We start from the raw sequence: 17,652 nt of genomic DNA on the forward strand, positions 1-17,652 counted from the left end.
CATTATACTTAAATTTGTAAAAAATTATCTTTTGTCATATTACTTGTAATATTTGTATTTTGTTTGTTACGTGTTGGTTGCTAAATGTCACCAGCACAATATACGTATAGTTGTATACTATACATATAGTTATTCATATGCGTTAACAATCACGCCAATAGGTAAGGACATGTTTGTTTTCATATTACGGATTTTTTTTAATAATTTGTGAAAATTCATTAGGCATGCGAAAGCAAGACGGGGTATGGGGTGGCCCATACCCCGTCTGACCGAAACCACTCGTGCTACTATGACTACACCAATTCTTAATACTGCTGACATATCGCAGAACAGGTATGTTCGACTTACATACCATGTACGCTACAGGAATCAAATTTTACTATTTTTTTTTATACAACTTAGAATGGCAAACAAGCTCCCGGCCCACCTGATGAAAAGTGGTAACCGTCGCCTATAGACATGAGCAGTACCATGGACATAATACAGTATACTGTTTCGCCCATGATACCCACCATGCGTTGCCATTCCTGAGGACTCAGGTGTTATTCCTCTGTACCCTGTAAATTCACGCCCTACCCTTCAAACCGGAACACAGCCACTTCACGGTAAAAACACGAATAGAACAGAGGTACCCAAGCAATAGACTTTAAACTTGACTTACTGTCACTAGTCCTCAACAAATTGTACTTTTTCCGGCAACCAGAAGAACTATAAGAATAACAAGAAAGAGGGGGAAAATCGCTATTATTACCTCACCATCCTACAAACTAAAATTAGAAGAGAAAATTAAAAAGAAGAAGCTGGTGGATGAGACTAAAGAAAAAAGAAAATCAATATACCAATTAAAGACAACCCAAAGAAATGATGTATATAAGAAAACTAAAGTGATCCAAAAGAAAAAACTTATCAAATCATCATCGTCAGAAATAGTAATTCCGAAAATACACCGTGTTTATATTGTCAAGGTCGATATTTATCCAAAAAAGGCTGGGTGGTTTGTGCTGCATGCAAAAAATGGGCACATCGCAGCTGTGCTGGAATCAAAGATGCGAATGAGGAAACGACATTTACGTGTGAAGTTTGTCAGCAACTATAAGTTGACAGCTCACCAGCACAGCAGCGATGTATCCATCACCCCATCCATCCTATTACCCCATCTTGCCTCTTAGAGGTACCCCATCTTACCCTACCTAGGGCAAGATAGGGAAGTATGACTGTTTGCATATTTTTTTTTTCATTTAATTAAACAAGAGTTACAAATAAGGACAAATTATCTAAACACTAATTAGCAATTAATATTATTAAAATAAAAAAAAACTAGAAAAGATTAACATAGGTACTAAATTTTATTGGAGTTCACCTAAACCTTAAGTACCCCGTCATGCCCCCCTTTCCCCTATTTGGTTTCTCGGAGTCTTTTGTAAAGCTAAATGTAATGTATATTTCTGCTATAGATTTTATCCTTTTATTTCAAACCGTTCAGACGTTTCGGCCGACTTCAATCACACTCATTGTAATTAATTATTGAAAATATATATTTACCGAATTAAAAAGTAGCCTATAGCACTCGGTGATAATATACCCTTAAATTATATCGGATCAGTAGAATCAGAGGTGATCCTGAACATCTAAACTCACATATATTTATAGCAGAAAAAAAGTTTTTCTTCCTTTCAATATCTTTTTCTTTCAGTTAATACGGTAAGAAAGAAAGAGAGAAAGAAATAATTTAATCGAAGAAGCATGCGGCCCACACAGTAACGCACAAAACAAGAACAAAAGAAATCAAAACAAAACAAACAAAAGAAAAAAATAATTAAATTATAATAATAAACAAACAGTAGGATAACTCTTGAATCCAACATCGATCTCAATCCAAATCTATTGCTAATGACCATTTAATACTGCACTCATGTAACAACAGTTAGGAATTAGCTACAATTAGGATCGGTTTACAATAGTTTGCATTAGCAAGTTGCACCAATAATTCAAGAGTGTGAGTTCTCCAATAATAAGAATTCCAATATCGATCTATTTGAATTTATTTCAAGAGCGACCCTACAGACATATACCTACCAATGTGTACGCGTGCGCGCGCACGTGCCGCAATGTTCTGTGATGTAGGTCCGTGCTGAGCATATTGCTGCAGCGCTTGAAGCGCTACAGCGCTGTTTTTCAGCAAGAACCATAGCGTCACAAGTAAAAAACAGTTATATAAGTAGTGTGTTGGTACTCTATTCATATACAAATCTACATTATACATGTATATATACATACACATATATATACATACACATACATACATACACATATACAGAATAAAGAAAAATGAGATGGCAATATATAATGTCCTATCACCTAACCTAGCCATACTATTATTATTCAATCAGAGCAGCGACGCGGGAGGCTGTGTTCATGCATTGAGCGCAAAAAAACTCAATTTAACAAGTAATAATTATACGGTAGATATTAACATTAATGTACAATTTTATTTAACGAAGGTGCTACCTAACCAGTGTACCGGTACCCAATTTCCTTTCTTTTGTACCATACCGACTGCACTCAGATGTAATAATATATATTATTGTATATATTGATATGCTGATCATTATATTCTGTTTAACATATGTCTTCCATATGTAATGTTTCCAACTATTCCTTATCGTACAAATCAAAATCATTAGGTTCTCTTAAATTTTACTCGTAAAAAACCATTTTTCACACGTGCATACTGACGGGGTCTATTCTTTATAACCTTCTACTAACAAAGGATAACTTTCCGCTAAATTAAAATAAAAATAAAGAAGCGTAACATTACGGGAAGCAAATAACATTTTAGCAATACGAAAACCGACATTTTTAATGCAATTTTTTTTTTTACACTCATGCCAAACGTTTTAATTACGTTTTCTAGGTTATGCATATACAAAGCATTGTAAATCAAGTTCGACAAAATTCTAATCGAATGAACTACATTTGTTAAAAGTCTATAAAGTTATACTTGTATACATAATGCGTGTAAGCATTATTTCAGACATCCTCGGCTATTCGGTATTCCATCCACCAATAATAATGTCTCACATAATAATCCCATTCATCGGATGTGTCAATTGTATAACAAAATTAGCGAAAAAATCGATATCTTTCATCAGAATACTATTGGGTTTAAGAGGTCGTTGTATGGTTTTGAGATGGAATAAGTTTGGATTTTTTTTTTGGATAGAATAAGTTCATAATTGTAATCAGTAATGTAATATACATCTATAAAAATGTATAACGTTTACTTATAACTTACTGTTAAATGATGTTTACAATGTAAGGTTGGCAAACTGCGTATTGATAAATTTTTGTATTGTTTTTTTTTTTAATGGTTCATTTCTGTTTGCAAACTGTTATTGTAACTTATAATAAATAAATAAATAATAATACAATCAAATAATAATGTGATACTATATTGCATTCATAAAACCGAAATCAAAATGAGTCTGTGTCCTTCATAACATGTTCTATTTACGCTGACAGAATGTCACATATAAAAACTAGTAAAAAATGTTTGTTAGCGATATATTTCACCGTCAAATGGGTATATAAGATCGTATGTCCGGATAAATAAGTATTGTAGTCATTTTTTTTAGATCTGCTTTTTATAATACGTTATAATAAATCTTATAATAAATAACAGGCTTGCCTCAACAACATCATTCTTAGTTATGGTATAGCTCTGGAAAATCTAGTTATAATACTGTTACATATTTAGTACTGTAACGTACCCTTTAGAATTTTATGCGAAACCCTTTCCTGTAGACCGCAATTATTGTTCTTGAGAATTAAGGAAGGACAATAAAAATTTTTGTAACATGACACCCCTGTCTCCAGTCTACGAATACTGTTATTCCCACTTTTCTCCGTGTCAATTTCAACTCACATATACCATGTTTACAAATATTTTTAGCTTAATTATATATATTTTTACTTCTAAATAGTTATTCTCGTTTAATATTGTAAATGTGAAAGTGAATATGTCTGTTACCTCTTGACGCCTTAACAACTCAACAAATCATTGTTCATTCATTACTACTTCATTCATAGAGTACTACTGTTTGGCTGGAAAAGGAGATAAGCATTTAGTTCCTGATTCTCCTGGTCAATATTCCGACCAGTCTAATAAAAACTAGTAGTAAATAATAATAAAGCTTTATTCTATTTCTATTATTTTAAATTGCTATATTCAATAATGCACTTTAAAGCACTTATGAATATACAGCAGCTCTCTTAACTCACAAAGCAAAATGATTTATATAATAATACAGTTAGAGACTATTTTTCTGTTTACTTATGAGGATGTTGATGTAGTACGACTAGGTATTACCTCCCGCGCCAACATTTACGAATACCCTGTCGCATACTGGGATTATGTCCATAGAGACTAAAAAACTTGGGAAAAACAACAAGAAAGATTACATATTTTATAGATTTAGAATGGTAAACAAGTTGGCAGGTACCTGATCGATTATAGATATATACCAGCGCTTATAGATACCAGTATATATAGTATTATATTATCTGTGTAGATACTAACAGTATCAAGCACATCACGGAATACACTGTGATGGCATAGCATTTATGAGTTGTCTTAAGGACTATGGTAATGACATATAGCACCTTTAAACCAAATTAATAATAGTAACTAAATAACTTATTCCTATTTGAAAACACAGTCATGCAAGTTTTCAGTTTCAATACAGGAATAGGTACTTAATCATCTCTACGTACCTATTTTTTTTAAGTTATGCCCTTACGAATTTGAGATAAGTATAGTCATTTTGTAATATTTTTGCTTACTGCACTCATATATGAAAAATATTTCTACTTATATTTATTTTTTTTAACTTTTTATTGCACCAACATTACAGGATTTGTTAAACAATTTTCGATAAGTATAGTGTAGTACAAAAGGCGATCTTATTGCTAAGCAATCTCTTCCAAACAACCTTTGGGTAGAAAGAAAACACCTCTGTTTTATCAACAAGACAGTACAGATTAGTCAATAGTACAAGATGATATCGAAAGTTACTAAATTTAACATCCAAATTAAATCTTAAGTAAGGAATAAAATGGGAATAAGATATTTCGATTAGAAAGAAAAAATATTTAAAGAGATCCATACGAAAAATATATAGTGGATTTGAAAACTTTGAAGTCGGTTGAAAAGAAATCTAAACTGTACAATTACATCCATCTGTTATATTTTGTATTAATTACAGAAATAATAAGTTAATTAGATACAAAAAAAGTCTAGGTGCATTTTTAATTGATGTTTTATATATAATCTTCCTCCTTTATCGCTCCCAAACTGTCTCCTCTGCCTTCTCGTCAGAGTATTGGATTGACCGTGCACCGCGCAAAATGTACGAGTATGTACGTGATGTTTTCCAAAAATTACAGAGTTCAAAACTACGTTGTATTTGTCGTTTTAGATGTGAAATACAATAAAGAACTAAAGGTGTTACTGAAATTATTTGAAGTATGTTAAAATAATCATTTATTAATATATTGGTATTAAAATAACTTTAAATTGTATTATGTATGCATTTCACTTTTGATTTATCTCTGCTATCTCACAATGATATAATGCACTTTTAAATGAGTGACAGATGGGATTGTGCTAATCAAAAAGACATTAGAAAATTTTTAAATATAATAAATCACCCATAAGACAAAACTATAATAGAAACTTTCATATGTATTAAATGTTTTTTTTTTTAATTGTACCGTTAATTTTTTGTTAGTAATGTGGGCTACCAGTCCCATTGCTAGCAATATACTCTATCAGGTCGACCTCCACGTGGTCATCCCTGGAAACCATCGTGCTGAATTCCAAATGTAATCATCACGATGGGCTGACCTGCCTTTTCATTCTCATCTATCGTCCCTTACTGGAGCCCCGCCAGCGTATACCGGTAGCACAGGCGCGGTTACCAATCCATTATCACTTATTAAAAAAAGTTGGTGTTATTTACTCGTAGGTAGACATACAAAATAAAAAAGCTGAGTATTATGAAAGAGTCATTTATAATATTAGTAAGGTGATAAAGAACAGGATAGAAACTACTACTAAGCCTAAATAGGCGTGATAGTATTTCAAATTTTGTTAATTCATACAAATTTAGAAGAAAATATATACAAAAAAAATATTTTGTTCTTAAATTAATTTTAGTTATTTTTTGTGTTTTTTTTTTACTTAACATCTAAGTATTATAATACATTTTTAAAGTTTACCACTTGGTTTCGCGGCTGCATAAATAGGTAGGTCGGTATTATAAAAAATATTCATATTTATTGATTAGTGGACCTAATATATAACCCACTTACTAAATATGAGTAAGTATTGAGGAGTAATTAAAAATTAATATTAAATATAAAATTAGGCAAATCAATCCAATCCTCTGAAGCAAAGATAAGGGTGAAAAGAGTAGAAGATATAAGGCACTAGAGATATATTATATAAAATACACCTACAAAATTTAATTTAATTATTATTGTAATAAAAAACAATTAAGGTACTTGGGTCCAATATGGCCACCTTAAGGTTTGTTATCCTTCTCTTGTGGTAATAAAGATAAAACAAAAATAAATTTTAGCATTCATTCATGAAGAATGGCTATTTATCTTTACAACAAAGGCAAAAAATACAAAGACTTAATGATTAATAATAATTACAATAGTTTAGAAAAAAATAGAAATTGGCCATATTTCCGACGAGGGAGGTAAATATGCCCATGTATGTGGCCATATTTACTGTACGAATTTACTTGTTTAAAAAGCTTCCGAATAAATTAAAATATAAATTGATATTATATTTTAATAGAGCATTCGTTCATAATTTTCTTTGGGCGACATTCAGTACAAATAAAAAACTATCTTTAACAAGTAATATTAATTTAAAGATATAAAAATCAACAAGAGGAAGCGAAAGAGGTTTCTTTAAATCGAAGCATTTGGCGTTCCATTGTTTCTGCCTACCCTAATGGGAGACAGGCGTGACAGATATGTATGTATGTAAAAATCAACAATGAAATTCAAATGATAGTTTTCCTTAATTAAACTTAAAATACCTATAGGAAATTCAATAAAATTGTCAAAAATAAAACGCTTTTGAGATCTTTTGAGATCCATCATTTCCTAATTTCATTGACGCTTCTAACCAAATACCTCGAAGCCCTTTAGATTTAGAGCGTGCCATTTTCTAAAACAAAAAAAAAAGAAAGTGTCAGTAATTTAGTACCGTACATATGGCCAAACGGTAGCCATATTTACAGTCACACAATTTTTTTTATATTTTCATATTCACAAATGAAAAGTACACTATTACTCTGATAAATAAACAAAGAATATATCATAATACAATCTTCACACAATATAGTAATATGAATAACTATGATTCTAATTTGAAAAATAACAAAATATAGGACTATACTTACTTAATGTTTTTATAACCTCAACAACATGTTTCACTTCAATTGGAGACTTTGTACAAAAGTCGATTGCTAGAGTACCTCTGTCCCATTCGTGTTTCAACCGTGAAGCAATTGTGTTTGCATGACTGTGTTTCAGTTTGAAAGGTGGGATATGTCGTGAATTTACTGGGTACAGAGGAATAACATCTGACTCCTCAGGAATGGCAACGCATGGGGGGTATCATGGGCGAAACAGTATACTTTGTTATGTCCATGGTACTGCTCATGTCTATAGGCGACGGTTACCACTTTCCATCAGGTGGGCCGTCAGCTTGTTTGCCATTCTAAGTTGTATAAAAAAAAAAACTTTAATGGACGCTAGGCACGTAGCAGGCGCGCGTGAGTGATGGCAGGTAACCCATCCGAATACATGCAAAACTAGCGACAATTTATTGCTTCGTTCAAGTTATTTCTTCTTTTTGTGTCTGGAATAATGACGCGTGACCATATTTTCCAGCTGACCATTTTCGACCCAGGTATCTTCATGGGAAAAATGCTTTGTATTGTTTACTAAAAAAAAATATGAATAAATAAATTTCACTAATATTTGTTACCTAGGCCACTTAGAATGCAGATGACTCAAAACTCTTTCTTATGGGGGAGGCCTATGTTCAGCAGAGAACGGAAGGTTTATATGAAGATAACAATGATGATGAATCATTTAGGCGTTGTGAGTTATAATCAGTTAATAATAGGTATTGTCCACAGTTACTCGTAACGGACACAAACGCAAAACATTTTTTTCTTTGTAAGTATTATATCTCTTATAACAAAGAAGTAAATAATAAAACTAATACACAGGGCGACAATGGGTAACAGTTGAAACTACGGGTATACTGCCTGTTCAAAGAAACGCCGTAGGTAAATCATACTTGTGTTAAAATGTTTTAATTTGCAATAGGTAACTGATTAGAACTGGTACTTACTACGTGCGTAAATAACGTAAATATAAACAACGACTTTATATTTACGAGATTTTTAGTAACAAAATACAATTAACGAAATTATTGTTTATCGTGCATATTTTATTACGTATTATATTATACCCACGTATAGTTAAAGACCCAAAAAGAACACGTGACCCGAGAGGGTCATCCTGTTTTAAATGTCTTAAAATACTGTTATAGTTTTTCATACCAATATTTATAAGCACAGAAGTATATGAGTACACACATGTTTTAGGCTCCGCCTATATCTACACCTACCTGCGCTTGCGCAACACCGACTCAAATTGGCCACACCCACAAAGTGTCAGTGATTAAATAGGTATAAAATACCAATTTATATCTAGACATAAAATTATTTAATTTATAAGCTCGTCAAGTTCATTCTATAATTAACTAGCTAACTTCCTCGGACAACTATGGAAAGGGCAACATTAGGAATTTCCGCAGAAAAACTAACGTGACAGAAAATCTATAGATCCTGCAAACTGTCGTGCTCAAGGTTAATGGTCGACAATGGGCTGGCCGATAATCGATAAGAAAGAAACATTTCCGAATAACGACTCCGTACAAGCAAACTCCGTACAGACTAAAGATACAAAAGTAAATACGTGTAAGGCGACTCCTCGCGATATGACATGATAATAAAAAAAGCATTGCAGAAAGTCCCTGGATGAAATATTAAGGTAACTTACGTTCAACAGTGGTTGATAGATGGACGCTACCTAATAATGATAAAAAATTAAATAGTCTACCTAAATTACACGAATAGTCTAAGAGTAATGTAAATATAGGAAGCTGCAATAACTGTCATTATAGCGGACACTTTGTGGGGCGCAAAATCAACAACTGCATTTTATTAAATCCAGCTGTCTATATGCATAATGGAAATCAAACCTAGCATTTATAATCTTATAGACTATTTTGCTTTAATATCTTAACAACAGTCAATAATAATATTGGTTGTGATTGTTACGTTACCCGCCTGTCATTTGCGAAAACCCTTCCGCGTGGACCCGAATTATGTCCTACGGGAATTAAAAATTTAGGAAGATCAACAAAACAGTCCTGAAATTTATAAATGTTATAATATATGTAGGTACATACATGTAAAAAATTATTCATTATTGTATGTACTTTATATATGTGAAATATATAGTTTTACGTAAATTTATATTATTTTCACCCTCGAATATTTTATTGACTCCTTTCAGCTTCTCGTAGTTTGACTCTATGGACTGAATCCGTTATTTTTAGTACATTATATAAATAGTTTTTATATGTCCAATGTAAATTATGTAATAGCTACATACTATGAATATTTTACAACTATGACAATTTACAAATATAATCTTAATCTTAATCGATTATATATCTACTTCCATGAATTAAGTTAATACGTAATTAAAAGTATAATTGCTAGCAAATCAACTCCATTTACAATCTGTTCTCGCGTCAGTATCCATAGTTATCCCTAACAGGTACATCCAATATCCTCCCTCCGTACCCAACCAGTGTAATTGTTTCAGTGATTATCTCAATATCTGGATATTTAGTTTAACATAAGTATAATTTTTTCGTCAACTCACGAACATAGGTATCCTTTTACTATCCCTTTACATTAGAACAATTTTATCCACTTGTATTAACCTTTTAAATATTTTTCTTTTTATTGAATAGTAACTATCGTAAATCATACTAATTTATTTATTTATTAAACACTCGCTCGAATATTTAATAGAACATGACTTCGTTGAATCCCACACTAGACGAACCTGTATCGCGGAAGTTTATAAAGGCATTACCAAGACGCAATATTTTACATATATAAATCAACTAGCTTTCGCCCGCGGCTTCGCCCGCGTGGATCTTGGTTATCGCAATATGCAATTTTTGGAAATAACTCGATAGATTTATTTGGATAAGGATTAATACTGGAGTATGAAAATACCACCCAGACGGCGACCAGCGTGGTTATTCGTAATTTTAGAAAGTAAAGTGATTATTGTGACCTAACCGTAATAGTTAGACATATGCTATCGCGGACTTATTTGTAGATCTCAATGAGTACTTTAAAAACGTAGAACATTGTTTTTCATTATAAGCAACTATTTAGTCAGTGCGCGCAAGATAAGTGAATTTTATACAATTTTTCTTCCGACTTGCTCGACATTAATGGTCACAGTTCGATAAATATAATATATAGCCTATGGCACTCACATAGAATGTAGCTATCGATTGGTGAGAGAATTTTTGAAATCGGTCCAGTAGTTTCGGAGCCCATTCGTTACAAACTAAAAAACAAATGTTTCCTCTTTATAATATTAGTGTATATTATAGCGACCTGCCCCGGCTTCGCATGGGTGCAATGCTAAGCGCAAAAAATGCATTAATTTACGACATCACATTAGAAATCTCTAAAATTATCAGTGTTTCTCTGCTATATTATGCATAGTGGTCCCGCCCTCGCTTCGCTGCGGGTACCATTTTTACCCCCGTAGGAGTTACTTTTCAAAACATCTATGTCCTAAAAGTTAAAACTTACCTACCTATACCTTACTGGTACGGTGAAAATTCTGAAGTTTTATTTAACACGCCTAGACCTACCTCTAAAATTATCAGTGTTTCTCTATCTCCCCTCCCGCACGCGCACACCTGCCTTGGTGACGCTCACTTCGTAACGAGCCGTGCAGCAGAAATCGTAATATTTTAATTTCGCCATAATTTCAAAACAATACGTCCAATTTTAATCATTCAAAGACCAAATAAATAAACTGTACTTAGTGATGAAATAATTTAATAAAAATGGTTGTTGTGCCTCACTCGACATAGATAGGTATAGTGTGTCGCGGACTTTTTTGTAGATATTTATAAGATCTACAATTAATATACAATTACAAACAAACAAACAAAATTTTCCTCTTTATACTCGTAATATTGGTGTAGATGAGCCAATATCACAGAACCAAGCACGACAAAAGTTAATATAAGGGTTTTTTTATGACGACATCTGCATACAACCATAAAATTATATTACTAATATTTTTTGAATTAGAGGTTGCCGTTCTAATTTAAAATTTTATTACTCTTTACAAAATTTGCTAACCGTTAGTTGCCTATTTAAACATGAGAATAGAAAGGGTAGAATGAGTCAGCTTTTGACTGAACATCACAACTGCACGATTGCGCATGCGTACATCTTGCGGACCTCCATTCACACTTCGAGGCATTATGCACATTATCACATTTTCGCATGACTTGAGATTTTCGTTTCAGATTGCCACAAATTTTTCTGCCTTTTATTCCTTTCAAATTAAAATTAAATCTGTTAAGCATATTTTTATAAGCATATATGTCGAGATTTTAATAAATAAAAAAAACAAATAACGTAATTATTCATTTTTACCTAGTATTTATTGTTCAGTTAGATACTTATTGTCTATAATTTTGATATAATTATTATAAGTAATTCTTATTATAAAATACAGCATACCCAGATATATATAGCTTTCAAAAATCATATTTATAGGTAAGGAGTTCCCCGTTACATCCTTGACTATTAAGTACAGCTAAGCTATACTATATTTATTCTCTATATTTCTTGTAACAATAAATAAAACTATAAAATTGAAAATAATTCAACAACCAAAGAAATTCAAGACATACAATCAAACAACAAGGTATATAAATAAAATTTGTTATCTTCATTTTCGTATCGCAAAAATAATTAATCTAAAACTAAAAAGTACCAATATTATTGTAAGCGACGCACCTCGCACCTCGTAATTTGTTATAATTGTAACTTTATTATCTCTGCTATCTCACAATGATATAATGCACTTTTAAATGAGTGACAGATGGGATTGTGCTAATCAAGAAGACATTAGAAACTTTTAAATATAATAAATCACCCATAATACAAAACTATAATAGGAACTTTCATATGTATTGTTTTTTAAATTACACCGTTAACTTTTTGTTAGTAAAATAGGCTACCAGTCTCATTGTCCCAGTCACCCCTGGTAACCATCGTACTGAATAGGCTATTTGACTGATTTTGAAAAATTGTTTTCAATTATTCGTCGGTATATGATTATTACACCTTATGTATATTTCTGCGAAATATGCAGTATTTTCCGTAAAATATTGTATTAAAATTTAAATTACAATATTCGCGCTAAAAACACTGTTTCTGTAGTGGCTGACGCCATATGATTTGCGTGACGTCACAGACAAGTAAAGTAATATACGAAAGTGTACATTCAGCTTGTTTATAATATTTTTTCTGTTAATTTACTGGAAAAAATGGTGTAATATGTGCTACAATGCACAAATACTTCTAAAAACTCCACTAAAACTCTGTTTCTGTTCCAACGAACCTTAAGAGATGTAATAAGTGGTTACAGTTAGCTCGAAGAGACCCAAACAGTATTTTATCTCAAACAAATCTTTTTACATAGAATGTGTAATAAGGCGTATTAGAGAATTCCATATGTTGACGCAACATTCTGTAATTAATTTAAATATACTTCGTGTACTTGATGCTATTATTATTGCATGTTCACTAATAAACTTGCAGAACTCTATTATTAGATAATGTATCTATTTATTTAAATAAGGAATGAATAACAAATAAAACAAAAGACTTATACATTGGTTTTATTTTTTTATTTACAGAACATACATTTCCTATATACATTGTCACACACTAGTGTTTCTTAATAAAATAGGATAAATATTTGATTTCCATATATCAAAAAGCTTTTTTATTAACTTATTGACATAGTCAGCATCATAAGTGACTAAATGAATTTCAATAGTCTCATTTTCTTCAAATTTGCTGTCAGCAACACAAAAATAACACTTTTTTACACCAGCGGCATACATTTGTATTTGCACCTGGGCTTTACATTTTTCAGATATAACACCATTTTTTAAATATTTATCCATAGATTTTGCTTTACTAGGGCACTTTATTTTTACAATGGCATCATTACCTACACCATCAGGTAAAGCTGCAATCATGGGATAATTTTGGCACACATACAAACCACACAAATCAATTTTGGTTTTTAATTTCTTGCTGATTGTTTTCCTTACTATTTCCTCCAAATTCCTACCCCTTTTCATGGCAGCAGTGTCAGGTATTTTGACACCCAAAATTGCAGTAACTAATGAGCCATTTGGTGTACAGCAAATACTCCATGTGCTTTAGAAGCAGTAATACGACCATATCTAATTTCATACCACAAGCTAGTCTTATTCTGCTTCCTTGTTGTTCTTTCAATCATCTGTATTGCAGCGACATCAAATGTTACCTTCATGGCCTCTATAAGCTTCTCTACATATATTTTAATTTCTTGATATTGATTTATCATGAAAATGTGCAGGGAGTACTGCATAACACCAGTAGGTATGTTTAAAATCATGTTGATATTTCCGCAGCTCACAGGTATCAATTTTCTTTTTCTTTGCCTTAGAAATAAAGTCATCATAAACTACTGATGAACTTGGTCTATGAGGTACTTCTTTTTTATACAGCTGGGTAACTGTGATGTACTTGAGAGTAGTACCTACTCTAGATAGAATAGGTTTCTTCCAGTAACACTCTACTGATGTGCATGGGGGTTCTTCACTGCGACGATGAGCCCACATCAAAAAGGCAACTACATGCTTACATCCACCAGCTGAAGCTACACAATCATGGCACTTACAGCTAATGATTTCACCGTTAGTTTCGTTCACCATCATTGTAATATTATTGCTTCTTGCTTTATGCTCTGGATAGATTTTACATTTCACTGTGCAAATTTCATGCTCCCAGTGCAATTGTACATAGCCAACAGCGTCATCACCATAGGATTCTCTGGAAGATTTGTAGACAAAAGAAAAACTGAGGTCAGAAAGGTTTTACAATCAATTTTGAAGGGGATTAATAAACATAACCTAAATATTTTGTGAAACCTCGACACAAATTATTATAAAAAATATTATTATAAATAAATAATTAGATACGTACACAGCAGTTTTTATATTTTTGAGCTCTGCAGCATAATAATCAATGTTATTTTTAAAGAAAAGTGCAACCATAAATACGTCTATCTTAGGTAGATTTCTATTATCAACTTGTACAAAATTCTCGTCCATTTTGAGAGCAAACACTATTGTTTACATGACCAGATATTAGTGTCTTGCGGAATATTAAGAAATTCTTGTAAAAATAGCACAAGAAACGATGGAAATATGATAAAATCACATAAAGTTTATAACAATAAACAATGTTGACTCGCATGTGACTATATGTCACATGCAAGTTATAAAGCGTTCTTGTGGCTGAAGAAATTTAAAAAATAATTTGAATTTATTTTGTTTATTTTGAAAAATCTATCAATATTTTTGGATAAAACAGAGATAAATATGTTTTTTTTATGTTATTACCTAATAGGATGACCACATTTGGTAGCATATTTTTAACAGTGTCAAATAGCGTATTCCAAATGTAATCATCACGATGAGCTGACCTGCCTTTTCATTCTCACCTATCATCCCTATCTGGAGCCCCGGGGGAAAAGGATTGTTAGTAATGGAGACCGAGAATCCCATTGCTAGCAATATACCCAACCAGGTCGACCTCCTCACCCGTCCACTTCTTAAGAAGTGGATGGACAGGCGGCGAAGGCCGTTGACCTTCAGGATGACACAGATACTGTCCGGGCATGGGTGCTTTGGGCGATATCTGTGTCATATCGCGCGCAGGGAGCCGACGGAGGAGTGCCATGCCTGTGGAGCGGACCAGGACACGGCGGAGCATACGCTGGAGGAGTGCCCAGCGTATGCCGATGAGCGTCGTGTCTTGTCCGCGGTAGTGGGGACCGATCTCTCGCTGCCCGCCGTAGTCCGGCAGATGGTGAGCAGTGAGAGATCGTGGGAAGCAATGCTCGTCTTCTGCGATGCCGTCATGTCGAAGAAGGAGGCGGCGGAAAGGGAGCGGGAGAGTGCCACTCTCGCACCGTCAATCCGCCGCAGACGAGTCAGACGCAGAAGAAGGGGCGTGCCCAGTTCCGCCCCTCCTCCTTACCCACTGGGGCCGGGGTGATACCTGTGGGAAGGTATTGTCCCAATGGTCCTGGGGGATGTGCTAATATACCGGCGCATCCCCCGAGTGGTAGGGTGAGCACGCCATCCACCCTATCTTGAGAGAGGAGACCTGCTCTTACCATCAAAGGGCGGGTCGCTGCCGTCGGAGATGTGGTGAGTGCGAAAGCGAACCCATGTCTCCGACATATGGCACCTCGAGGGTATATCGTCTGGTTTTTGGTGGGTACACCCCCACCTTACGGGGGGACTCCCACAGTACCCATTCACCTCCCACAAGGTGTATGGGTCTGCATAAAGCATTTTCCAGACGTTAAAAAAAAAAAAAAAAAAAAAAAGGTCGACCTCCTCACAGTTCTCCCTGGAAACTATCATAGTTTATTCCTGATGAATTCATCATGATGGGCTAATTGAACTCTTTTCATCTCGTTAGCGCAGGCGGGGTTACCATACCATTTTCACCCATTAAAAAAAAACTGGAGCCCCGCCAGCGTAGCTAGCAATGGTGTGTGTGGGCGTGGTTACCAATCCATTATCACTTGTTAAAAAAAAAGTCGGTATTATTTACTCGCAGCCTACGTCACCCGTACTCGTCGTAACCTACGAAATAAAAAGGCTGAGTATTTTGAAGGAGTCATTTATAATATTAGTAAGGTGATAAAGGACAAGAAAGAAACTACTACTAAGTCTAATTAGGATTATTAGTACTTAAAATTTTGTTATAATTAATTTTAGTTACATTTTAAGTATTTTTTTTTTCTTAACATCTAAGTGTGTATAATAATACATTTTTAAAGTTTACCACTTGGTTTCGCGGCTGAATAAATAGGTAGATCGGTATTATAAAAAATATTCGTATTTATTGATTAGTGGACCTAATATATAACCCACTTACTAAATATGAGTATAAACACGCGGAGTAATTATATATTAATGCTAAATATAAATTTAGGTAAATCAATTCAATCCTGTGAAGGGTGAAAAGAATAGAAGACATAAGGCACTAGAGATATATTATAGAAAATACACTAACTAAAATACACCTACAAAACTTAATTTAATTATTATTAAAACAAAAAAAAAACAATTAAATCATGGGTTACGGTGATCGCTTACTTGTACTATCAGGTGAATCAAATGATCGTTTGTCGCCTTCTTTACTTAAAAAATCTAGACCTGTTTTTAGCTAACAATAAAAATGGTGCTTCTTAATTTAAAAAATATAGGTGTATTTTTTGTGCATATTACGCAATGTAGTGGCCAATTCAAGTTATTTTGAGTAAATATTTTTTTATCTTTTAATTGAAATTGTTTATTCCCATGTATTGTCCTATACTTGAAATTAAATTCACATATTTCATTACATTCCAAATAATACCGTACCTATCTTATATTATATAGCAATAGTAGCACTAATATGTACAACTTAATACCTATACATTCAACAAACATGTTTATTACTTGGGAAAAGTGTTTTACATTGTTTACTAATAAGAAATATTAATAAAGAAATTTCACTAATATTTATTACCTAAACCACTTAAAATGCAGGTGGCTCAAAACCCTTCCTTATGGCAGATTATGGGGAAGGCCTATGTTCAGCAGTGGACGGAAAGCTTGTATGATGATGACAATGATGATGAATAATTTAGGCCTTGCAAGTTATAATCCGTTAATAGTGGGCATTGTCCACCGATACTAGTAACGGACACAAACGCAAAACATTTTTTATTTGTAAGTATCTCTTATAACAAAGAAGTATTTAATAAAAATAATATACAGGGCGACAATGGGTAACAGTTGAAACTACGGGTATACTGCCTGTTCACAGAAACGCCGTAGGTAAATCATATTTGTGTTAAAATGTTTTAATATATGATAATAATCGTAACTGATTAGAACTGGTAAGACCTACTACGTGCATGAATAACGTAAATATGAACAACGACTTTATATTTACAAGATTTTTTTGTAACAAAATGAAATTAACGAAATTATTGTTTATCGTGCTTATTTTATCTTTTAATGTTCTATATCTTTTTGGGTCTTTAACTATACCCACGTATAGTTAAAGACCCAAAAAGAACACGTGACCT

At 33.0% G+C, this 17,652-nt stretch overlaps 1 protein-coding gene across 1 annotated transcript; it reads left to right on the forward strand.

The window, feature by feature from the left end:
- The first annotated feature begins 15,155 nt into the window (after nt 1–15,155).
- On the forward strand, nt 15,156–15,557 carry LOC128200649 (uncharacterized). Its single transcript, XM_052894741.1, has one exon. It carries the CDS (start codon nt 15,156–15,158, stop codon nt 15,555–15,557), a length of 402 nt encoding a protein of 133 aa, XP_052750701.1.
- The last annotated feature ends 2,095 nt before the right edge of the window (nt 15,558–17,652 follow it).

The sequence above is a fragment of the Galleria mellonella genome, unplaced genomic scaffold (genome assembly GCF_026898425.1).
Source record: "Galleria mellonella isolate WM207_F2 unplaced genomic scaffold, CSIRO_AGI_GalMel_v1 utg23, whole genome shotgun sequence".
NCBI lineage: Eukaryota > Metazoa > Arthropoda > Insecta > Lepidoptera > Pyralidae > Galleria > Galleria mellonella.

Coding starts and splice junctions, on each gene's coding strand:
- LOC128200649 (XM_052894741.1), top strand. CDS start 15,156: ATGACACAGATACTGTCCGGGCATGGGTGCTTTGGGCGATATCTGTGT.